This window comes from Rhea americana, unplaced genomic scaffold (assembly GCF_003343005.1).
Source record: "Rhea americana isolate MKP2758 unplaced genomic scaffold, rheAme1 scaffold_120, whole genome shotgun sequence".
In the NCBI taxonomy this organism is placed as follows: domain Eukaryota; kingdom Metazoa; phylum Chordata; class Aves; order Rheiformes; family Rheidae; genus Rhea; species Rhea americana.
Genome location: NW_028185262.1, coordinates 2,572,967 through 2,598,601, shown reverse-complemented (window position 1 = coordinate 2,598,601; position 25,635 = coordinate 2,572,967). Strand labels below are relative to the sequence as shown.

At 37.7% G+C, this 25,635-nt stretch overlaps 1 protein-coding gene across 2 annotated transcripts in view; it reads right to left on the bottom strand.

Moving 5' to 3' along the window:
• The window catches only part of EEFSEC (eukaryotic elongation factor, selenocysteine-tRNA specific), a 134,439-nt gene that overhangs the window by 6,738 nt on the left and 102,066 nt on the right, over positions 1-25,635 (bottom strand). The window contains exon 7 of one of the 2 annotated variants that reach the window (XM_085324457.1): positions 5,325-5,393. The exons of the other annotated variant lie outside the window; for it this stretch is intronic. Coding sequence (XP_085180583.1) covers positions 5,325-5,393 — 69 coding nt within the window. The remainder of the gene's footprint in view (positions 1-5,324; positions 5,394-25,635) is intronic. 2 annotated transcript variants of the gene reach the window in all.

Genomic DNA, 25,635 nt, shown 5'->3' with positions numbered 1-25,635 from the left:
CACTCAACTGAGTGGAGATCAGAGAACAAGTTAACATAGCACATTTTATGTTGGAAATGATTTTTATGCAAGGCAAATGTAACTTATTAATATGACAGGCAGACATTTTTCTTTCTTCCTGAGGCAAGGAAAAAAGAGCAAAACTTAAAAGGGGCAATGGGTTAGGGATAATCCTTATTCACAATGTGTTATTTGTGACAGCTGTTTTTCACAATTTCAGGATTTCCTTAAATTGAACCCTCAGAGCCTGAACCTTCATTACACAGTTAAGGAGYATGTGCTTGCAATAGCTCTCCTGCAAATGGACTCTAAGAGCCTGTTGAGTTGAAAATCTGAAATAATTAGAGCCCCAGATGAAAACATTAGTGTACACACTGATGCAGTGTGATTGCTGTTTGGAGAAAGATTTGCCTTCTCCCCACGCTTATTGCAATGACAGACCACTGAAAAGCAACAGAAACTTTTTGCTGTTACTACAGGACTCAAGAATCCAGTTCTTCAGCACAACACAACTATAAACAAATTAGGTATTTTTTTCTTGTAATAGCTATATATTTCCACTCAAGAATTTTATATATTTACACAGGTTCAATCAGGTGTACAAGGCTGATATCCAGAACTTGATTGGTTTTAGAATCTGATTGCTAACAAGAAGAAAAATGCTATCAATAGCCTCTGACTAAATTAAGTGAAATGCTAGTGATACAGAATGCTACTTCTAAGAATCCCACAATATATTAGCAAGCACACACTAGTTCTTCATCTAGTCCCAAAGCATGTCAGTAGCTTCCCCAAAACATTAACATTAATCTGTGCCATAAAAAACAGGAAAGCTCATACAATTATTCCTAAAATAATGCTCTGTAGTTTGACTTAGAGAAAAAGCAGAAGCACCACAAAATCAGAAGATCAATTTGCCCAGCCTTTCCTGATACATCTATCATTACAGTAAGACAGAAACGACAACGATAATGGAAAATACAATGCTGCTGCTTAAGCATCTATTCTTTATGTTACACCATTACATAGCATCACTGTTTGTTATCTGCTTAAGATATCCAAAAATCCTCTCTTTGGATTTTACTCAAGCTAAGGTGGTCATTTTTCTCCTTCATTACCCTAGCCAAGAAAACCTAGGCTGACCAGAAAATAGATACCTTGCTAAACCTTCCAAGAACAAATGCACTATATTGCTCTCTACCCATAAATACTGCAATAAGAAATCGATATGCCACACTATATTTAGCAGACTAGATGACCAGTCATCTACAGACGAGGTCTGTTGGACCTCGGTATCCCATCTGCCTGTAGTTAATGTACGATGCCTCAGAAAGAGTAAATGATAAGAACTGTGCCCCTAACTAACAGGAATTTGGGATCAGATAGAAATTCTCCACCTGACATTTTGGTCAAAATAAACCTACCAGCCTTTCTAGCCAAAAGATTTAAGCACACTACTTCTGTAGCAGCCAATCTATTCTGCTTCTAGGCATTCATCAGCATGATAACAAGCATAATATGATTACTTAGACAATTTCAATCTAATAGTTGACTAGAGATTCACTCAAGAAACAAGGGATACTCCTTTCTTTGCTAGCCTCAGGAGCTCAGGATTTGAACTTCAATTACTTTCACAGATCAAGCAATGAATTTTACTTATGTAAATCCCTTAACATTTCTGCTATTTTCAATTCACACCACCTTTTCCTATACCTCTTGTCAGCTTTCTTAGAAGTATTTTGCTAGAGTTTCAAACTCCAGAGTAGATTCTTTTTTTCTCTTCCAGCTGGTACAAGATCTGCTATTATCACCTTGCCTGGATTGTGACTATTAATGAAACCACAGCACAAAGTTGGGCAGGGACAGCAATTGGCCTCCAACAACRGCACCAATGTGAAGAGTGGGTACCTTCCTTCAAAAGGAGAGTAATATTAATGTCCCAGCACGGTACTTGGGGTCTGAACAAAGTACCCATAATTCATAGTTTKATGGCAGTGACTGGGGTGGGGAAGGGGTAGTCTCACAGCCACTTTGAGCAAAAGTAGCCTGTTGCATGTCCTGACCAAACACTGTTGTGACAGCTACCCTGCATCATCAGCACTATTCCCGCAGTTTCAGTGTGGTAGACTGTTTGGAAATTCTTAGCTACTAAAACACTTTCCCACAAATTGAGGAACAGCTGCTCTGTACCACATCAGAGAAGGCTGCAGTATGATTGTGAACTGAATTGAGTCTTGTGTATCAATTTGTTAAGTTTGTACAGGCTTTTGGACTGAAAGAGATTATTATAAGAGGTGGCACTACCGCAACTGGAAATAATATGGCTTTCATTATGTCTACGACTTAATAGGGAAAGGGCTAATCTTCCTTGATGAGGAAGACAGAAGCTGTTTTAATTCTAAAAGCTGACCTAGGTGAAGTTCAGGCCAAAGCTGTATTTGGAAAACTCTTACATCAAGCTGGACACAACCCTTTCAAGCTCAGTGCCAATTCTACACAATGGCTTGAACTGCACTCTCCGGCAGTCCTTAAAGGCACATTTTGTATCTTGGCTTTTGCTGCAAGCAATCAAGAAAGAATGCAAGAAAACAAAACTGTTTCCCAAGCACTGTTTGCTGGTGCCATAATTAATATAATCAAACAATTCCACAAATTGCTTCCAATTGCTGGCGTCACTTTCATGTGCAGAGCCAGACTTTCAAAGAAGGGCCCTTCTTGTCCTACATCCTTACACTGGTAACCCCTGCTTCACACAATAGTAAACAAGACCTCGCTAAATAGTATAGGGTAATTTGTACTGTAATAGGTCCCCAAGGCACCATGGACACAATTTGAAATGCCATCTAATTTTTCTTTTTAATTAAAAAAGCAGTTACTATATTTAAACAACAACACAAAAGAGTTCAGAGGGGACAGTTTGGAGTTTCCCACAGCTCACTGTGAGCTTTCTCAAGGTCAGGAAGAGTTTTATAGGTTCAACTGGTACACTTCCCCCCCCTTTAATTAGTCTGCCATACCCTCTGCATGAAGTCAGCGTCTTGATTTCCAGTCTGATATTTTTCGTATTTCTAAAGGCAGCTCAGGCTCCAGTATCGCACAGTATCAGCAGCCGAATGGCTATCAAATGCCATACTCCCCCACACGTGCCTTCTTCTGTTAGCCCTAAATTTACCATCTAGACCAAGGAGAGATAGTGCACCACACATGCATTGAGTGTACCATTCATCTCCATTTCCAGCAAGATGATCAATACATATTACCCACCTTCCCAAATCTACATAATGTCTACTTGTTTTAACCTGTTTTTTGGCACAAATACAACGTCAAAATCCAACACTAAATACGAGTGGACCTCTTTTGCCTGAAGTCATGTGGCAGGATAGATTTTGGCACCTGACAGGTCTCCACCATGTACAATACTATTGGTCTGCAACCACCATTACTCAAATAAGTAGACTACACAATCCCACGCACACTTTACAAGGATGCCTGCAGTTCCCACAGCAGTATTTCAACCTATCTAACCCAACATATCCTCAAACCCAAAAACACAGCTCTGCAATGTGAGATCACCTTCATTCTTGGCTAGCTGGCCATACTGCAATGTGTATGGGTTGACAGTACCTAACCCGACCTTGCTTTATACGTCAACATACATTTCACAGCTGATATTATGTTGAACAACCACTTATCTGCTGAGCCCTTCTGGGTCAAATCTCTTAAAGTCTTGATCCCTTGCACTCCTGGAAAATAGCCATGACTTGCATACTCTATATAATTCATTGTTTCCATAGGCCAGAGCTTACCTTTAATACAGGCTAAACCAGAGATTCCAGTGCAGTATAATTACCAGTTCTTCGCTAAACAGATTAAGTGTATACACAATACAGTGGATGAACATAACAAAATGGATCAACTTGCAGACAACTACTAGTGTAACCTTGTCCTCAAATCCAGTTACATCCTTTTAGCCTAAAGGAGTGAAAGGATTTTTTAAAATATTTTTTGCACTAGCCACAAATGTGGTTGTAGAACTTTAACAAGGCTGAAATTATGGCAGCTGAAGTATTATATTGAAGTATATAGCCATTTTTTGAAAAATCTGTTTTCACCTGATTGTCACTCGAAGTCCATGCAGTCATTTAGGCCATGCTTAAATGCTATATTTATTCTCTCAACATACCAGCAGGAAGAGCAACTTCCCTGGAAAGAAGAAAATAAAAGCTTGAGAACTGCTTTTGTCTAACCTATTGTTCCTGTGTTTTTAGTCTACAAATTTTTCAAAATCCTTGAAGTAAAAGCTATCCTTCCTGAGTGCATGGAAAATGATCAGCACATGGCAGAAGCAACTGTGAAAAAAGTGGAATAATAAGGACATCAAATTATTAATACAAATATATGCAATGTAGTTGGAAGCCTGGGAAGGTAGGCAGGCTCTTGTTATATTTCAACAATACAAAAATTATGGGCAGGTCAGTGTGAAATATCCACAACCATTTAAACAGTTAAAGACMGAACAGTGTCACAATTATTTGGGCTGAGAGGGGAAGACGGTTACTTGTTTTTAGAACTGATGATTATCTCTACCAATGACACACACTTGCTGTTCCCTAGGTTGCTTAGGGATCGGGACTCTGCTGAAGTCAAGTTGATCTTCTGACAGATTCTCTTTAATCAAAGAGCACTCGCTGTTTCTTTCAGGAAATCTCAGTCTTGAATTATTTTATTAGTATAATAAATATCGACATTTAAAAACCACACTGAGCCCTAACTTGACCTTCACCCCTTTCTACTCAGCACAGCATATTTTTGTACTTATACACAACTGTGTTTTCTCTCGTAATGGTCCTGGCAGAAATCCATATTAGAAAACCATGTATAACAATTCCGCTTTTAAGGCATTAACCAGTGTATCTCACAGAAGTCCCTCTTCCACCAGATTCTACCACCAGGTAAGCGTGAAAAAGGCTAGTTCATGTACCCCTCTGTATGTACAACTTTGCCAGCACTGTTTCTTCTTATCACCTGGCTCCTACYGCTAGTCTTAGGGACCAGGCATTTTTGTCACTGGACCTCCAAGATAGAAGGAAAGGAGAATGCAGGTCAACAGAAATCAGTGCGATATGGAAAATCTAAGAGAGTCTCTTAAGACTACTGTACAGGACAGACTTTTGCAAGTTTTACTGTATAGGTCCTTGCTACTTAAGTTCTCCAGTCAAGAGGGAGAAACACAGACTGTCCCAAAGTAGAAGTAGAATCACTAAATATATGAGTTTTCTTAATTCTAAAGTCCCTAAAATATCAAGCTGTGAATAAATTTATACCTGGTAAGGGAGTTTTCAGGTTAGAGCCACTCAAGGGTGGGCCAGGAGAGTGTATGATAGTCCCAGTATCTATAAAATAGTAAATAAACAGAAAGAACAGTGTCTATGCTCTGCACTAAGGTGAGCAGAAACGAATAAACACGCTTTGAATTCAACACAAGGAACTAAAAAAAATCAGCCTAATAAAAAAACAGTAACAAAAACAGTAGCAATATACAATCTCGCCTACAGCTACCTTTCAGAAAGGCATACAATGTGGAAAAAGTTCAGGTTAGCAGATCTGCCACAGAATCAAAGGCAATTCATTACAAAGCAGCTTCAAATCAAAGTGCTAGATCCGTGGGCCTGTAATCCTCCCATCCTGCCTGCAACTCTTGATGCTGAGTAGACACCACAGAAGCCAGTAAAGCTAGACCAACTCCGCTGACTTATCCCAGGCATCTACTGCTCAGCGCTGGTCTAGAGTTTAAGTTTGGCGATATTCATCTTCCCCTGGGCTGCCTTTATAAAGCCATCTTGAACAATGGGACTTCAGAATAAAAGAATACAACATTTTAATTTTTTAAAACTTCTAGGCAAGGGCCTTTAATGCGATTAGAAAGGGGAGGGGGATTGGATAGCAGCTTTTTCTTTTTTATGTTACRTATATTGTGTGTAAACAAATATGCAATTTGCTTTAAAAAGATAAGGTGATTAAATTTTTATCGGGCTTGTACTCTGTTGTCACCACAACAAAGAGAATTAGGAGGAGGAAAGAAAGGCCTTTTTATTTGAATTATGCTCTTACCAGAGGTTCTCTACAGCACAGCTGTAAAGCCACTCAGTGTTCTCCAAACAGGCCCTTTGATTGCATTTTATTCAACTTGTTTGCATTTGGAGCAATCGAAAGGAAAAGAACGCTCCACATTTTGATGTCTTAATGTTCCTTAATACCTTCTTTAATTTATATTAAGCTTCTTAACTAGGGTGATGAATTCTTCAAAAACAATAAAGACCTAGTGCGGAAATCTTTCACACACCATGAAAATTGAAATTATAATGTATTCATGGCCTTTTTTTTTTTTGTTATTAAAAAAAATTATTTAGAAGAAAGATTTAAAGCATAGAAAAAAATCCTGAAGTTGTATGAAAATTACTTGATCCACAGAAAGAGATGAAAGTTCAAACTAATTATTACAAAGGAAATAATGTTGAGGAGGTGGAATAGAAGAAACAGTCTGAGAATGTTGTGTTACTATAAAGTTTTCAGTCTTTTAATAGCCAGTAAGTTCTTTTGCTAGAACTTCCTACCAAAGGGTTTCTGGAAATTTGTGTAATTTTGTTTTACCAAGACAAAATTCACATGTTTGCCAATTTTTCTTCCTTTATTATTCATAGTCTTCTTTCCTAAAGTGGCTCTTCAAGTTCAAGCTTCCACAGTCTACTTCCATCCAACTCTCTTTTGCAGTCTGCCAAAACCAACAGTGCACACAAATTGGTGAACATTGCCGCGGAGCACTCCAGCACCCACATGCGTGGGTGCTTCACAGGGCATGCATTCACTAGGTGAGGTCTCCAGATAGAAATGCCATTGACAGGTGGATCTCAGCCAAATAGGAGGCAGGCTCTACGGGAAGAGCAAGAGTCACATACTAAAAAGTACTGAAGAGGCCACCCAGGGGACAATGCTGGATGGGTTTAGTTTGTATGTACTGCATGTTTTCCAGTTGTAGGTACAGGATGCTTATCTGGTTAAGCTTCAGACACAAATCATCTGTCTCATGTTACAAAACTGCTGCTCTCAAAGACTCCAGTCATCTTAAAAATCTCTTCAATAAATGAATATAGCTTTCAGTGAAAGTCTATTACAGCATAAATCAGCCTTAGCAAGGAATAATTGGAAGAGAATATTCTTTCTTTCCTTCCCAATTTATCTACTATTTTACATTTAACTTTTTAAGACCAATTTTACATTCCAATATAATTTCTTTTAGTTATCAATGATTCATAATCATTTGTGCACACGTATATAGCCACAAAACACCCTACCACGCACCTCCTTTTCCTTTACAAAGAAACTCCAAAGAAGAAACAAGCTTGTAATGCTTAGTGCTGTTCTACTACACAAACCCAAGCAACACTTAATTTGTGCACCCAGTATGATGGGTTCATTGGTACTGTAGCAGTGGAAGAAAGAAGCTTCCTCAACTAATCCCAAACTACAACAAATCATTCAAAAAAATCCACACAATATAACATATTTGAAAAAAACAAATATTTTCATCTGGTATTATTGTTATTTTCTGTTGACATTCTCTGACTGCTCACCTTCCTTGCCCAAGTCACATTTTATGGAAGCTTCTAGAAAATCTCAAACAAAAACCTCATGATAAAGCCTGCCAGATTTATGAAATGCTTGTGAAAAAGCTCGCTTAGCTCTACCAGAAATCAACTAGCCACAGTGATTTGAACAATTAAAAGAGTACTGCATTCACCATATAGTAAAACAATGCTGATCTTAACCCGATACGAATTCAGCCAGGGTAAGATGACACCTCCCCCTCCTGAGCAGGATCAGATCATACAAGTGCAAAAACCTCACGGCTCAGGACTTAATAAGGATCACTACCGCAAAACCAAAAAACCTTTTCCAAGCAGTTCCAAGAAATTGCAGTCACTGCTGAAGACAACACAAAAGAGCTTTTATAGACTGGAAAGATGCAAGCCATCACCATACCACAGTATCATGTTTTCTTCACATCTTTCATATAAACCTCCTCAAAGCAGTTGAGAGAGACAAAGCAATGTAAAGACGAAAGTTATTTAAGTACAAGAGTTACCTTTTAACCAGTAATGCCTACTGCATCCACCTGTTCAGAAACTTTAACCTGCATTTTCATTACCAAGAAAGCACACAATTTGCATGTGCAAAACAGTATTTACGTATGTAACCAATTAGAAGCTTAAACTTTGTATGTGTGAGTTTGTGCCTTTAAGCAGAAATCATTCATGAATTTTAATTTGTTCTAAATGTTGAAAAATTCCAACCAAGTAAATTCAGTCAACAAGCCAGAGGATGAAGACATGTATCTGATTTTTATTTTAAAATACCCCCCCCCAAATCTATACATGTCTTTATCACCCACAAATCATCTAGCAGTGAAAAAATACTTCACAGTAACTGAATTTACTTCATTCGTTCTAATTAAGACACTACGCTTTTTCCAATTCCACACACACTCAGTAAGCATCGAGTTTTAATTGATTCTCTTTGTGTGGTATTTACCTACTGCTATGTTACAATGTTCTTATAGAAATAAATCAGCCAATGATTTTATAACTTAGAAAAGGAGGAAGAGATTGTAGAATGGGAACTCTTCTGGTAGTTGCTCCTGAGGCTCCTCTTCCTAAGCTGCTACAATATCACTAATCTCAGAAATGCAGAGTCATCAGCTTGCCCTCCAAATTAAGACATTTAAAATGCACATCTTCACTATTTTAAAGACATAAATGTTATTTAAATTTGCCTTCTCAGTATGAAGGCTTTCAGTTCAATGTTTTCATGCTTCTTCCCCACTAATGACAAAGTCCAGAAACAAACCTTTAAATCCAAATTTAATATTCTCTAGTAATTGCTTTACAGTATATGGGCTCCAAATAAACAACAATACTAACAAAGTCTAACACGGCCAAAAGGTAGCACGTTTATAAAGGGGTACATTAATAAAGGGGTAGACATACTTTTAAACATTAAGACTTTTATCTGGATAGCACAGGTTGCAGTATCAATTTGCTACAGTGATTCAGATCTAGCACATATTAGGAGATTAATACATCTATCCATGCCACAGCAATACTTCCATTTTTCTAGGCAAGCACCCAAAGGTTGGGTTTCCTTCCTCATTACAGTCTTCCTAGGGCACAGACTGTTCTAAAACTTAGTCAAGTAAAACATCAGAGAACACAGGTACAATCTCTTCTGTTCAAGTCCATGTTAACAGGAAGCAGATCATATTTAAAAGCTTGCCTGACCCATCCCCAAAACTGACTCTCCTTATTTTTCTGAAATTTCCAGGTGCTGATACTGTTTAGCAGCAAGAGGTAAATTCACACAACTCAGAAGCAGAAATTAATAAGTGTCCTAATGCCAGGTGACCACCCACAAAAGAAWGTTAGTTAGTTACAGGAACCTAACTTGCAAGATTCCCAATATCAATTCCAGTCTGTTTCAATATCTGGACCCAAATCCGCCACTAGTGAGATGGAAAACGTTCAGAATTTGCTCTCTAGGACATTACCACACTCAAATCAGCTCTGTGGACTGATGACCTTCTAGCTGGATTAAAGAGTCACTACACGTTTCCACAACACCAAGTCATTCTGACTTGCATTGCCAAAAAAAACCCCACAAACAACAAAAACAAAATAAAACAAGAAAAAAACCTCCCACAAATAAGTTTGTTTCCAGGGAGTTCAGTAAAAGGCAGCACTGAAGGAGAGGAAAATTACATTACAGAAGATGTAACTGACCAACCAAAACATACAAATAAGTTAGAGGTAAGCTAGCCCCATTACCAAAACCRCAAGACCAGTATCTTGTGTGATAACTGTTTATTTCATTATGTTTGGGTTCTAGTAAGTCTATTTCAGGAGTTCTCACATCAAGATTTATTTTTCTTGACAAGTAACTGTTAAATATTTACCTTATGCTAGCATGTCAACATTTGTGATATCCTAACTTACTCAAGGGAAATAGAGGAATATTCAGCCTATCACCTTAAGTGACTTACAGGAGACCATACCAAAGTACAGCTTTCTTGTGCCCACTAGTTGAGTTTTGCCAAAATACTGTATTTTTTGAGGGGATAAAACAATAGAACAACCAGAAACAAAGGGTACAGGTCCTCTGAGGTAGGATAAATGAGGAAATGCAGATGTCCTGGCTTTGACAATATACACATTCAAGTTACATTTGCTTAGAAATGTCTTCTGCACTTTCCTGCTTTTAGCTCCTATTGCTCTCATCACAATAAAGCTCCAGTCAGCTTTGGACTTCACAGCACCCAAAAATCATCCAATAAAAGGAAACAATGTCCCTTCAAATACCCATCTGTGACTGTGTTCCTTATTTAGGCTCCTGCCTTAGGGTTTTAATTCCATCCTCTCTTACTCTCTACTTAGACTCAGTGGTCCTGATGTCTCTACTTACTGTTCAGGGCAGAGCTGATCAATTGCAGGTTCTGTGACTACAACCAAGAAGTCATTTATAATTCCAACAGCTGTTACCGATTTTGCAGCAAAAATCATGGCAATTCTGTGGTTCAAACCTCACTCCTTAAGAGGAGAGGGAAAAAAACATCACCACCACCAAGAAAATCCAAGAAAAGAGAAGGAGTAGGAAAGTGTATATGGATAAAGGACACAGTCCTAACTCATAAGCATTTTGTCCTGGCAAAACTAGCAACATAGAAACTACGCTATTAACTCAGGCCTGCCGCTCTATATTATCTAGGAKCCTTTCTTAACAACACCAGATACTGAAAGGGGAAGAAATCTGCAGCACACCACAGTGTAGTCACACTCTCCTCTTAAAGACCTATGTACCCCGCAGATGGCAGCACGGTGTAGAGCTACCTCAGAAAATGCAATGAGGAAGCAGTCTAACAGGGTAACCCAACTGAGTAGGGGTTAACATCCCAACCCCCTGCTTTTTGGTAGGCTATCTCAGTAGTCACAGATCATAATGGAAGGAGCAGCAGCATCCCCTCATTCTGCATACTGGTAAGAGAACTTGCGCCATATTTGTTCACAAAAACGTTTGTTTTAAATACAGTTCATAAAGGCTACAGATCTACAATAAAGTTATCTTAATATTTACACTGCTTAAGTGCAAGCTCTAGTAAAAACTAAAAAGAAAGAAGAATCTGAATCTTATCAAAATATGCCAAACAGATGTATTCCCTTCCAAATAGGTTTAAACAATAAGTAACAAGATTTTCCTCAGGACAGCTATCTTTCCTCCTTTGAAGAGGGACTACCTGAGAGTAAGGAAAAAAAAACAGAGTAGCCTGACTCTTTGGAAGGAAAACAAGCAGCTTGAGTAAGATGCATGCAAGTGGTTAGAATGAAGGCAGTGTCTTCAGCTCCCTCTCTCAAACAGAAAACAAACAACATCAGCCTCCATGCCTTAAATACACATGCTTAATCAGTGTGAAAAGCCGAGTTCTCCTTTAGGTGCAAGGAAAATACGGATTCATTGTTGTCTGCAAACTCGTTACCTTCCGTACTGGGCAAAAAGATAGTGAGCAATAAGCACATTAAGATTTCTTCCTTAGAAAGTTAGAAGCAAGAAGTGTGTAACAACGGTTACTTTGAGGGTTTTGTTTCATGTTTACTTCTATATTCTTTGACCTACTAAAGGTGTAGTATTAAAGGAAGACAGCARAAGCAAGATAAAATACCCAGATGAAACCTACTAAACTAGCAACTCTAAAATATACTTTTACTTAATTTTAATGTGAACAAAAATAAATAAATAAACCCTTAACATTAGAAGAACCTCTCAGTCAGCTGTCCTGACTTCTAATGAAGGTTAGTTTGTGCTCTGCAATCTAAAATTATAATGGACAGGGCGCTCTACTCCCACCTTTACTGAGCCCTATTTTAATACTCCAAATATATACTACCTAAATTTGTATACTCTTTAACAGTAGTTAATCTTCAATTAAAATACCCAGAGCAGAAACTAAGATAACTGGTTTAAAAGGTAAAAGCTTATTGACAAAAAATGTATTCTCCATACTGCCTTTAATTCTGCATATTAAAAATGTCATTTTTATGACTTGAAAAAAATCTTCAATAATAATGAAGGCTAACAAAAGACTGAAGAGCAGTAATTTAAAAAGCTCCATATGTAGCATCCTGATTACTGTATCAGTCCCATTTCCATAACGAAGGGAGAAGTCACCAAACTGCTGCTTGTCCTTTCTGGTGACAAGGAAAGGGCAGAAAGGACAGTGTTTTCAATGCATCATCCGTCAGGCTCCAGGGGAAGGACAAGAAGTCTTCTGCAGTACAGTATGTGGGTGTCAGTGTCTGGCACTTTTCTGGAGTACGGTAACCCCAGCTCTGGTGGTCCCCACACATGTACTTAATTTGGAAGCAGCTGGGTTCAAAAGTTTATCCTCACTTTTTGACCTGCAAAGGTTTAGTGTGTGGGCGTGCACATGAGTGTGTACATCATACCACACAAGCTGAAGATGTGCAGCCACAATACAGAGTGCGCGAGTGTTTGTGTACAGTTCTGCATACAGAATGTATTGCATATTTTAAAATACCATAACATCATTCAGTATACGCTAGACTGATACGCACTGTATGAGCATTCAGCCTTCCCAGGCCAAACATAGCATTTTAAAATTCAGTAATTTGAGATTTTTTGGCATAATTTCAAAAGGACACATTAACGAAAGACTTTGCTAATTGCAATACTACATATTAAGATTCAATATGCTTCACATAAAATACAACTGAACTTGCAAGCTGGATCAGATTAATGACACCTCCCTGCCTACCACAAATGTACTTAAGCAATGGATACAATGGCCAGAGAGCTACCTTTGTATTTACTGTTTTTCATCACAGACATACAGCGCTAAAGATATAAGTGAAGCTGAACTGAACTGAGAAAGGTAGGAAGATTAGAAAGCACAGGGAGTCTGGGAACCTCTGAGAATAGTACGTTTATTAGGATCAATGACAAAAAGATAGTCACAGACCTGATGGACGAGTCAGATATTAGAAGTGTTGATGCATTCTCCAGTTGACATCCAAATATGGTCTTGAATTGCTCTAAAGCACTCCACAATTCCTGATACTAGCACTAAGGAATTATTTTTCCAGACATTTGTCATTTTAGAGATCAGCTACAGAAACAATTAAGTTAGTGTGTATCAGCTGAGCTTCAGTAACTGTGAATGCACTCCTAGGCACATCATATGCAAGACAGAATATCTTCACTGGGAATTTAAACAGAGATCTAAAACTATTTTATTGCACATTTGGGATGGGATCCGAGCATTCAGGCAGTCAGTCACTATCACTGAGACAACAGCAACTCATTAATCCACAAAAATGTGACAGCATGGTTGAGGCTACGGTTCTCTCAGCACTTCTGTTATTTTGAAATCTTGAAACAATTGTTTACAGAAGCTCTTCATTTGTGTTCATAGCAGTAAGTGCTCTACATACCAGTGAATCTTTAATAAATCGTAATGCGCAGTACGTATGAAATAGCAGTTTGTTTTATTTATCAACAAAAACCAGCACACATAATGAATAAATAGTTTGACGAGTGGAGAACAAATTTTTCAAATGAAACAAGCATTTTGTGTTTGTTGATAAAGTTGTAATTTTCACTCAGAATTATACAACAGTAACTCTCTATTATAAACCAGCTCTAAATAAAAGGGGAAAACACTTCGTACGCAACACAAATCAAATAAAATACGCAGGCATAATGGCACCAAAAATAAAAGTTATTCAACAGAACAGCCCATACATCAGCAACTGAAACTGCAAATTAAAACATAAAATGGTGCCCCAGGGACAATATGCAGCACAAAGACACTACAGATGGCAAGTCTATGAAGACCAGACTACTTGACCAATGCCAAAAAATGCAAGTCTCACTCTTCAAAAGTCCCACAGACACAAAGTGAAAAGCTAATGAGCACAGTCATTATGCATTTCAAAATCTCTTATGATATAAAAACTTGTATAAATGCAGTTTTCAATGGAAAGGTTTCATATTCTGCATTAACTTCTGATCTGATCCCCCAAAAGATGAAAATAAGGGTAAAAACCCTCCAAGAAAACAAAAGCTGTACTTTCATTGAAATACAGTAATCAAAGTCTAGTACAACAGTCAAAGGAAACTTCTGAATAGTCTTAGTTTCAGCACAGTAGTATCTAACTACGAACCAGTTTTTACAAAATAATGAATAAAAATARTTGATGTATTAATAAAGCAGAGAAAAAACAAAATTCTTTGCACAATAAAAGGACAAGGAGAAAATAACAGGCTCTCCAATGTGATGGAAGTCACTGGGCTGAGAGCTTTACTGTAAGGAATTTCACCACTTGCTACTATTCTCTCATAAGTCACCTAGGTTCTGTGTGTTTTGTATGTATAAACCTGGAGTAACTCAAGACATTTAATGGTTAAAGTGAGACTATAACAGAACCATTAACTGTTGCTCATACCGACAAAAACTAAGGAATGATCAGTGCCTTACAGAACCCACAAATCGTAGTATAGTGCAACTCGGTCTCAAGGCAATGCAGCCCAATGGATAGACATTCAGACTGAAAATTAAGCTGTCTAATCCKGGGGGGGGGGGGAGAGGGGCTGTTTGTGTGACTTTATCATTTCACTGTATCATTTTATTTCTGTCTCCGTTTCCCCACTGATAAAATAAGGTTAATAATGCTGCAGTTCTTTATACAAAACTTTGAAATAGACAGTCCTCTTTATCCAAAAGGCCAGATATTATTCATTTTAAAGTTTACAAAGTATCATTGTCAATTAAACAGCCTGTTCTTTTTAATTTCATATTTAAACATAACTCCACCGAGGTCTGAAGATCTTGATTTATTTTTGATTCTACAAATTAAAAAGACAGACTTTTCTTGGAGACATAATTCATGAGTTTAATGTTTCATCAAATACGCTTTTGTTAARTGCTGAACAGGCACATTACTCAAGACCATAAACTAAGTCAAATCACAGGCAACCRAGCAGCTCCTGTCCTCCTCCTATGGTCTCCATGTCTACCACAGAAGGTTAATTACTTTCTAACAAAACTTGAGAAGTGTATTTTCTCCTCTAGAGCCATATTTGCTCACTGTTTCACTTCTATTTCTATTTTCAAAGCATGAATTCATGCCTGGAGTTCATATTTTCCCATCAGAACCTCAGTGCTTGATCATCAATCCATTATCAAGGAGAATGATGCTGAAGATGAGTTACATCCTTCAGAAGGTCTACCTTTTAGTAAATGCCAAATTTAAATCAACAAAAGAAAACAGATAAAGTTCAAAATTCAAGTATCAGGAATATCTCTCAATTCACCTAAGCTATTGGTCTTCCAAGGTTGCTGATTAAAAATAAAATTTAAAAAAAAGCACTAAATCCTTTATCTTTTCAAGAAAAAGGAAGAATATCTACTATCAAGTTCTGTCCCTGCATCCTCATTACGTCTAGATTTGGCCCATTATGTCTTCAGCAGTATATTTAATATCTCTCTGTATCCATTTCTTCTATAATTTAGAGCGAAATTCTCTACCATTAGCCTGCTATTTTGGGAAGGAAGCTGTTAGGAACTCTGGTACATGTACACACACTATTGCAGGATTTTTCTCCAAAACTGTTTAAGAGGAGGATAAAATCCCCCCACTAGGTCCCTTTTTGAGGGCAGGGTGGAAGGGGTGGGAAGGTGTTTAACTGAAAAATATGTCAACATAAAACGGTATGCAACGTTAGTTAACACCTGCCGCTATCATTACATTAGATGATGTGCACTGTCTTCTATCACAGCAAGAATTCAGTAACAAASCATGCTAGATCCAAAAAGGCAGCCTGTCTGAGCCTTACACCTTGTCATCACGAAGCCTTAAGCCTTTACAGCCCCACTTATGGCTGGAGCAAGCTTAGCGCTTGTTAGAGGGCGGCTAAGTAGAATATTGTGACGACGTGATCTCATACTAATGGCAGGATAGCATGCAAAATTCCACTCAGGGTACAGTAAACTGAACATGAGCCATGCATGGTATGCACAGACAAATTAACAAAAAGAAGGACATATTCTACATCATCTTCCTTAGTGGAATCCTAAAACATGCCCTTACTGCCATGAACAGCCCAAAATTAAGTCTCTCTAGTGGCAATGGAAAATGGCTCGTGGAACTTCGCCAGTTGTATCATGTAATTGCAGCAGGAACACTGATGTGTATCAAGTACTCTGAAAAGTCTGCTGTCTTGCTACAGCATGATGTTTATGAGGTACCACAAACAACGGAGATTGAAAAAAGAAACACTACAAGATGCATTTTTAAAAAACTTAATCTTGTGTCATTAAAACTATGAGTTCCTAGAAATAAGAGAACTACTCAATCATCCAAACATTTCATTCAAATACAGGCTATTTCCTTAAAATGCCTTTCAGTTACATTGCTAGACCAGTTTTATAATACTCAGGAATTAGGTAACCACCAGTTTCTTCTGAAGTTTAATCCACGATCCCTGAATGAAGGGATCAACACATCATTATGGTGCCTTTTTTTTTAATTTATTTTCTTTTGGACTTTATCAGCAATCAATGACAACATGACTCTGGCTGACCTAAGCACAGAATCACAGAATGGTTCAGGTTGGAAGGGACCTCTGGAGATCATCTAGTCCAACCCTATCCCGTTCAAACGGGGTCAGCTAAAGAACGTTGCACATAACTAAACTAAAACAGAACACACTGCAAAAGCCCCAGCAAGGATGGTGTTATAATGGCAGTGAAGTAGAATTCAAGAGTCCTGCTGGGTGACCTTCAGCAAGTTATTAAAGGTCTCTTCTCTACTTCCGCTCTGTATCTTTGAAACAGAGATAACATCCTTCACAGAGGTAAAAAAACCAAATGAATAATAAGAAGAGGATAAACCCAATCTGCTTGTGGAACACTCAGGTACTAGCAGGAGGACAAACTACCACTACAAAACATCAGAAAAGAGGACTTGAAACTGTTCGTATCCATAATATTCAAATAATGAATACTGTAATAATATTCACATATGAATATATAAAAAATTCCAACTGTCTGCTTTGCCCAGAATTACATGAAAATTAACTCTGCATATAATATACACAATTCCAGAGCCCCCTCTTCTGTAAGAAGCCATGCCCCTAATCTCTTTGCCCTGTACTGAAATAGTCAGCGCCCTGTACTGAAATAGTCGGACAGTCAGGTATTTTGAAGGATCTGAACCTTTTCAATTCATTCTTACATGGAACGTATCAGTTCTGCCACTCCTATTTTTTTTTTATAGTAATGTTACATTTACAGAAAAACAGTATTTCCAGAAGTAAACAGTTTCTTCATCTAAACAAATYAGACATGAGGAGGGCGGATCTAGACGTCTAGAGAGTCATGATTATGTCAGCTCCACTTTCAGGAAAAATCTCAAGACATACTGACATAAAAGACAATAGTCATGGAAACATAGAAACAAAACTGAGTATTATTTTATACCAAATATTTCTATTTTTAAGGTGGGGGGAAAAAGAAAAAGAAAAAGTAGGTGTATGCAATGTTTAACACTGAATGGTCTGGAAAAGGGCATTTCCAGACTAAGATTTGTCAATCTCACCTAAAACAAAGAAAAATGTGGTTGGTTGTTTTGAAAATCTAAAAGACCAAATGACCCTGTTCTAGTCTCCTATGCTGTCCTGAAGTTYCTATTTTATCTTAGGCACCTCTGCAGTCCAGTCTTTCATAATTAAGATACTAATAAACAGGCCTAACAAACCCAATTTAATAAAGGAAATAACTACTGTAATCTTTCTCCTTTCATGACAACCAAATATGGTACATTGGATCAGCTTTCAACTCCGAGCAATCCTGAGGGAAGGGGAAAGAGTTATTTAGCATTGATCTCATTTAGTCATACAAAGCTGGAAGGGGGCAAAAGGGCAATAACTTAGTGATGAAGAAACTCTGAAGACCTAGGAAAGCATGGCAGCCTCATGAGGTAGGGTTTGCCAAAAGGCTATTTTGGGGACGGATAGGGCTACAAAGCTGCTATTAAGCTTCAATCCCTAAAATAAGCCCATAAACTCAGAAAATATTTATCTGGAAGGGTGGTAGCCCAATAAAGTTTTATGAATGTTTTAAAACTGCCCTGTCAGGGGGCTAGCCGTCCGGTCACCTCCCTCCCTTCAAAAAAACAACACATACAAGAAAGCAGGCCCTGTGTCAGGTTCAAAAACGGGAACGACAAGGCAGTTTGCAAAATGAATGTCTCCTGCAACCCTTCATAAAAGCTAAGAGAATATGAATTCCTCTGCTCCCTGTCCTTCCACACAGTATGTACAGGGCGTTTCCTATTGTTAAAACAGGAAAGGAGAATCTCTATAACCTATCACCTGCCTCAAATGCTTTATTTTTAGGCTTTTTTCCTCCTCCCCTTAAGCTGTCACCTATTGCAGAAGAGAGGGTAAAAAAAAAATTAGTATACATAAATAAATGACAATATGGGGAAAAAAGTAGTCAGTGCATGATATTTACAACAAAGTTTRTATTTAAGGAAGTTGGTATTTCTAAAAGCACTCTACATCCAGAGTCTATAAGAACATATAGCTTATGCCCCTCAAACTACAGTTAATTTGGAACTGGCTAGGCAAGGACAGTGGACCAAATGTGAAGAGGCAAGAAAAGTCCATTTTGGACTCCCATGAGTCCCATTTTTCGTTAATATTTAAGACAATACTCTAGAAAGAAATTAAAAAAACAATCAAACTGATGTAATGCAAACAAATACAGTGATTCGTTTCAACTAAAAGAACCTTTAATTTATTTCCTAAATTCCATGTGAAGCCTGGAAATTTCAGAGAGGATGCTATTTCTTCTTTTTGCCACACACTTCCCTTTCCAATTTCTCTCTTCTCTTTACACCATGAATTCTAATATTCCACACAAAACTAGGCTAAGGGAAAGCTTGGCAAAATCCAGTGGGGAACAACTGTAGGCAGCAAAATCAAAATAGAATGGAAGTTAAAAGTCACCAACCAATGGAAGACTCTTTTCAGCCAACCAGACATTAACTACTCACATTCAGAATTGTTTCCACATTAAATCGAGTTCATAGAATCATAGAATCAGTAAGGTCGGAAGGGACCTCTGGAGATCATCTAGTCCAACCCCCCCCACTCAAGCAGGGTCACCTAGAGCATGTTAGACAGAGTTGCATCCAGGCTCAATTATCAGGAAAAACTTCCAGAAGAATTGAACTTCAAATTTAATGTGTTCACAGTCATTCCATTAACCCTAGGCAAAGTCATCCTAAAAGGCTCTTTTCATGTGTCACCAAGTAAAATAGATCCAGGGTTTCTCCCCTTTCCCCTCTCCAAATAACCTTATGGCAGAAAAGAACCACACACTCTAAGGCTGCAGCTCTGATGTTCAGTTATGCAACAGAGCACAAGTTCCCTCTCTCAACCTTTGGGGAGATGTTATGCAGTGGCTAGTCCAGTGGACAGTTGGCAAGACAGATGTTTCCTGTCACTAGTCTCCTGTTTGTGCTGTTACAAATATTTTTTAATGTATTGTGTTACTCCATCTATTTTAGTGAATTGCCCATCTTGTAAAATTCTTTTAATTATATTATTTTCTTTTTATCATCTTCATTATCTAAAATTATTTATAGTACTATCTTAGTTTCAAACACTGGCTGTAAACATTGTCGCAACAGTTACTGGACAGGGATTCATATATATGCATACACACATACACGCACACAATTTTACGACTGCTCTGAAATGCAGCAACATGGTTTTATTTCCCAACGTACTTCTCTACAAAAAAGGACAGACTACACTGAGAAGATCAAATCTACCATCTACGAGGATCTTAAAGTAGTAATTTTTCAGAAGATGGCACACTGTCCTGTATTTGAAGCCTTGCTGGTCATTTCTTTCTGGGGTAGTAGAGCAACTGCTGAGCCAGTTTGACAGGAGTAAGTGCTCCATTAGATTAAGTTTCAGTGTAATGTTCTCGATAGGAATCGGAGCACCATCCCTAAAGTGCAACGGGAGGGTAAAACGCCAACCATTAAGACAGATGATTTGTTTTTATTTTTATAGAGATTTTCTAAACCTCAACTTTCACCTTTTTGCCCCCTCCCCCTCCTGTTCTCAGCCACCTCCTATAGCCCATCTGTCTGCTTCATTTAATAGAAACCTCTATTTCCTAACTAATGGATGCATTTGGCTAAGAAGATAATCTCTTTGTGCTCGCTTCAGTTGTCACATTCCTGTTATCATATTAATACTGATTAAATACAAAACCCAACATTTAAGTCAGACCCCACACATTATTTAAGGTGACAAGACATTCATATTTTGACACTTCAAAACCTCAGTCAGCTGGGAAATGGTCTCCTTTCTCCCACTCAAAACACCCCAACATTGAACACAGGTGCCATCCATGTGGAATTCTACATGACAGGTTACTTAAACAGTGTTGTCCTATTTTTGATACTATTGGCAAGGTTCAGGTTTCCTGAAAAAGCTCTGGGACTGGTACAAAGCTAACTCAACCGAGTTACCCTGCCTCTATGACACTGCAGGTCATGCAGCATGGCTCTGGGTTATTAGACAGCAAAGGTCAGTACACATCCTGGCTCTCTCCAAAATAYCTAGTCCAGGCACTGACAATTTATAGCCCACACTTATGCCTCCGTTTCCCCCCACCCGTATGAAAGGACATTTCACAAGCTGTGATGTAGCTGTAAGGCTAGTTTATTAATATCTGTTTGGGTCTTCATGGCTGCAGAACAGAGGTGCTGCAGAAAAATGAAGTACAAATTGCCAGACATCGTATCAGCAAAAACTAATTCAACAGATTCTGGGATTTAAGCCAACTTCACAACATGCCACATGTTAAAAGCAGTCAGTCACATGTATGAGAAAGCACACTTCCCCTAACACTGAGCAGTCATCCTCAAATTCCAGAACAACTCCACTCATCAGAATTATATCGCAACAAATCTTAGAAGAATTTGAACYGTACCTTTCTCACTTGTTATGTGACCATCGCCAGCCTCTGTTCAAGAGGAAGACTGGGATAGCTGTGGAAATGAACCTGATGAGATGCACACTAACTCATAGTACCATTCAACATGTAACCATCACTAACTTATTTAAAAATTAGTAATGCCATTTATTTATTCAGGATTTAACCTATCCAATTTAACAGACTACAACTGCCAAGTCAATAGGAGAAGCACAAAATTAGATTTAACCTCAAAGTTCTGGTGAAATTAATCATGTGTTACTGATTTTTAAAACTGCAGTTCAAAAAGGGCCTCAGTCACAGGTTTAAGTCACTAGCTATCTTTGTGTAAAAATGTCAAGTCAGAGCATGCAAGTACAATAGTTATTTACATATAATATATGTGCAAATTATCTATGAGTTGCTGAAGAAAAGATTAGTCTTCAATCCACTTTGATTACATCCATTTAAGTACTAGTTATAGGCATCTCCACTCTGCTGGTACCTTTCCTAAAAAAGGATGCAACACCTCCTGAATGACTTTGGAGCAGATGAGGTTATACCATGGTCAGGAAAGCTCCCCTGAGATGTCAGGAAGGCTAACCTAACCTTCTGAGATCTGTATAAACAAACAAATGAACATGGAGAGCCTTGAACCGAGGGACTGCTGTTTACCTAACCCCTGAACTGCAGAAGACATCAATCCCTGCCTTATTAAAGAAACGCATACGCTAGCCAGGCATGCCTGCTTGATCAGCTCTCTCCCATTCACAGCTTCTCAGGGGTCGGAGGAAGTTCTAACGGGCCCCATCCCATAAATAAAATCCTTCTGGCTGGTGATAACTAAATTGTATTAAGACTGACTCAGACAGCTTCAAATTAGAAATCATTGACAGAGGTGGACTGAAATACCCTACCTCAACTTGCTTACAGCTAGCCTTTTCCTTGCCTTTTCTTTCCCAAATAAATTCTAAATATCTGGTTAAATAAAAGTAGCAAGGAAACTATAACACGCTTTCACTTATTACAGAAGTAGCGTGTCCTGAAATCAAAACTACATCTTCATAACATACAATCAGAAGTTTTAAATACAGAGAGATGCAGTCAATAGGCCTTAAACAGGAGATTCCCAGTCAACAGCAAACAAAAGCAGGAAACTTCAGATTCTTACAAACCTTTCCCTCAAAAGTTTACAGGTTTCTCTCTTTCCCTCTCCTTACTCAACTTAAAAGTCACCATCTCTGCATAATGCAAATTTATCCTTTACAAAAATTAGAGACAAAGTTACTTAACCAAATTAACTTGCAAAACAAAATTTTATATTATAGTCACTTTTTTTTWAAATAAGATTTTGAGCTTTAATAAAGATGAGTTGTTAATCTCCCTGGATTTTTTTTTCCAGATGTCAAATAAAAGTGATCTTTTTCTGCGCTTACAGAAACAAACTCTAAATGAAAATCACTCCTGCTTTTGTTCTAGTACATGCTTACTCTGCAACCTAATCACATATTTAAGTGTAAATATTAGTGAAACATACATTGATCAGTTGGACAGTAACAGTCAAATTATTCTACTTTCACAGGTGAGAGATTCATTTGATTTTTCACAGGAATAAACTGGTGAATAGTGAAAGACATAGATGTTTTATATTTTCTCCAAAAGATTTGATTTGTGTTTGGTCTTCAGCAGGGCTCACTCAAGGCAAAAATGTTCTAAGAATGTTAAACTTTATAAAATAAAGAACGAACCATGAAGGCAGAGCCTGGATTATTAAATCAAAGTTTAAGTTTCACTTGAAGTAACAAATTAACACCAGTAATATACCAATTTTAGTTTTCTCAGGCCATGTTGAATTTACTCTATCAACTTTGTAAACACTTACAAAATCTGTATAGCTTTACAAAGGCAAAAGCCAAAGATCTAGCTAAAGTTTTCTTACAATTTCCCTGTTACAATAAAATCGTACTGGTGCACTGTGGTTGCTCGCCTCTTGTTCAAAATTGGTCTCATCTCAGAAGTTCAAGCAGCCAAGATCCACAGAGWAGAATAGATGCACCTGAAGGACAAAAAAGCACAGCTAAAAGGAACCAGTTCCCGAGCTATACTGAGTTAAAACTGGTCCTAGCTGTAAATACAGCCTCCTCTTATATAAGTCTTCATATATATTCAACAAATGTGATTTTAGTGACAACTAGAAAAAGAAATGCATCTGCCTTTTGTGAAATATTAGTTTTGCTTCCAGAAAATTCTTTCATGTTCTCTTAGTAGTCCTGGAATAAAGGCTGTTATCATCTTTTTCTAACTAACCAAAACTTCAATTCTGCTCTGAATGTTCACAATTCAATATAGAAAAAGGAAAAAAAATAGCAAAAACAATTAGGTCCTCAAAGTACCTTAGAGTATTCTTATAGCATAATAAGGAAAATATGAAGAAAAACTAGAGCAAAAAGCCACAGTTGATACCACCAGGTATCAACTTCCACATGAACTCCAGAGGGACTATAAACTTCATACATCTTCTGAAGAGGTACCTGCGAGAACAGTCAATTGTAATGAGCCATGAAAAGAGACTCCCCARTTTATGACAAACAGCCTGTTTCTGTCAGCAGGAACTTTTATTCTTTACTACATTTTCAATCCTTGAAAATGTCTTCTTTCTCTGCTGCTAATGGTGCTACCTGGCACACACTGCTTGGCATAGCCCATGTAAGCATTATGCTAGCTTGCAAAGATAATTTTCTGCAATCAAAGAAAACAAATGCATATTTTGTGTTGTATTCATATTATAACACCAATCCATATGTGCAGACACTTTAGGACTACTTAGTCCCTAGCCTAACACATTCATACACTAAGTGATCAAAGTTGAGAAAGGGAATGTTATTTTCACAAATAGAAAACAGAGAAGGTAAGCAAATGTATTCAGAAATACAYAGCTGGCAGCAAAGCCAGCAACTGAATTATAAGCCTCAGGTGCACAGGAAATGTTCCTCATTTATATCCAAAGACAGAGACAGTTAAGGACAAAACAGCAAAGTAATTGAAGGGATGTCATGGGACCATTTTCTTGTTTCAGAGTTCTATAGTTCTTTTATATATTTTTATATATATATATATATATATATATATATATTCATAATATATATTCATAAATACAAAATGCTATTGAACCTGCTCAGGGAGGAGAGAGGGATGGAGACAGATGGGGGAAGGGAAAGGGCGACAAGAGATACAATGCAAATTAAAGTAACATCAGTAAGTGAAACTGGGTAGCTAATCAGTTGTAGCAGGGGAGAACAGGTTATCCAAATTACTAAATTTCCTTGATTTCCTAATCTGCAATAGCCAGAGAGAAGAAAAAAAAGGGAGGGGAAGAATTGGGAGCTCAGAGGTTTAAAAAAAAAAATCTATTCTGATAAAATCCACAGCAYAAATATGCAGGCAAAATGCAATTCTTATGATTGAAGCTATAGCCTCAGATATTATTAGAAGATACTTTTCTAAATCAGGATGATGATGTTCTTCACCTATAACTTTTGTTCCAGGTATTGAAGATTTTCTGCAGCTTTTTTTTTTTTCTTTCTTTCTTTTTTTTTTTTTTTTTTTTTTTTTTTTTTTTTTTTTTTTTTTTTTAAATGTAGTAACACTATAGCTACAGCCAGGAAATGAATTTGTTCACATTGTACAAAACCACTTCACAGCAGACACCCTTCTCCCCCATCAAAACATGTCCAGTGAAGCTTCAGTTATTTCCTTCAAGYACTCACATCACTTTATGAAAACATACCAAAGAGTACTTTACACAGACGTCCATAAAAATCAATGCACACCATCAAATAAAACTATTTCTTGTCCCAGAAAGAAAATTTAGATCAGCCCCTCAACATTAGCATTCTTGTCAGGTGACCTTTCCCATATCCACTAAGCACTGGCTACTGTTAAAAGTCAATACTCCAAATAGCCTACAATTTGCAACCCACGTAAGAACTATGCCCCCAGGAAGCCCTCATGGTGCATGTTTTTACTCAGACTTCACAAAGATATCTGACCAAACACTGGTGGAAGGGGAAGGTGAAGGGCCCAAGGGATGAACAATCAAAAATCAAGCAAACAAGTCCGCTTTCTATAACGGGAGAAATATTTCATTCTGAATGCATGACCAAGCTTGTGGAAACTGACATTTCACAGGATCAAAGTTACTTACATAAAAGTTTAGAACCGAGTATTTTCCATTCAAATACTGAGGTCATGAGTGAGGACTCTACAGTAGTGCATTTTGTGCATAAGAAAGGAGAAAAAGATGAAGGAAAATAATTCCTCCTTCAATGTTATACAAATTAACTACAGGCTTAGGAATACAATCTAGATCTCAACTTCCACACCTTGACTCTAAGGAAACAAGTCAGCAAGAGGGCTCTTGGAGAGAGCTGCCCACTACAAGGGGGACAGAATGAACTGTACCCAAAAAGATAACAATGAAATCTCATGTTCCACCTGTGCCCAGAGTACTTAGC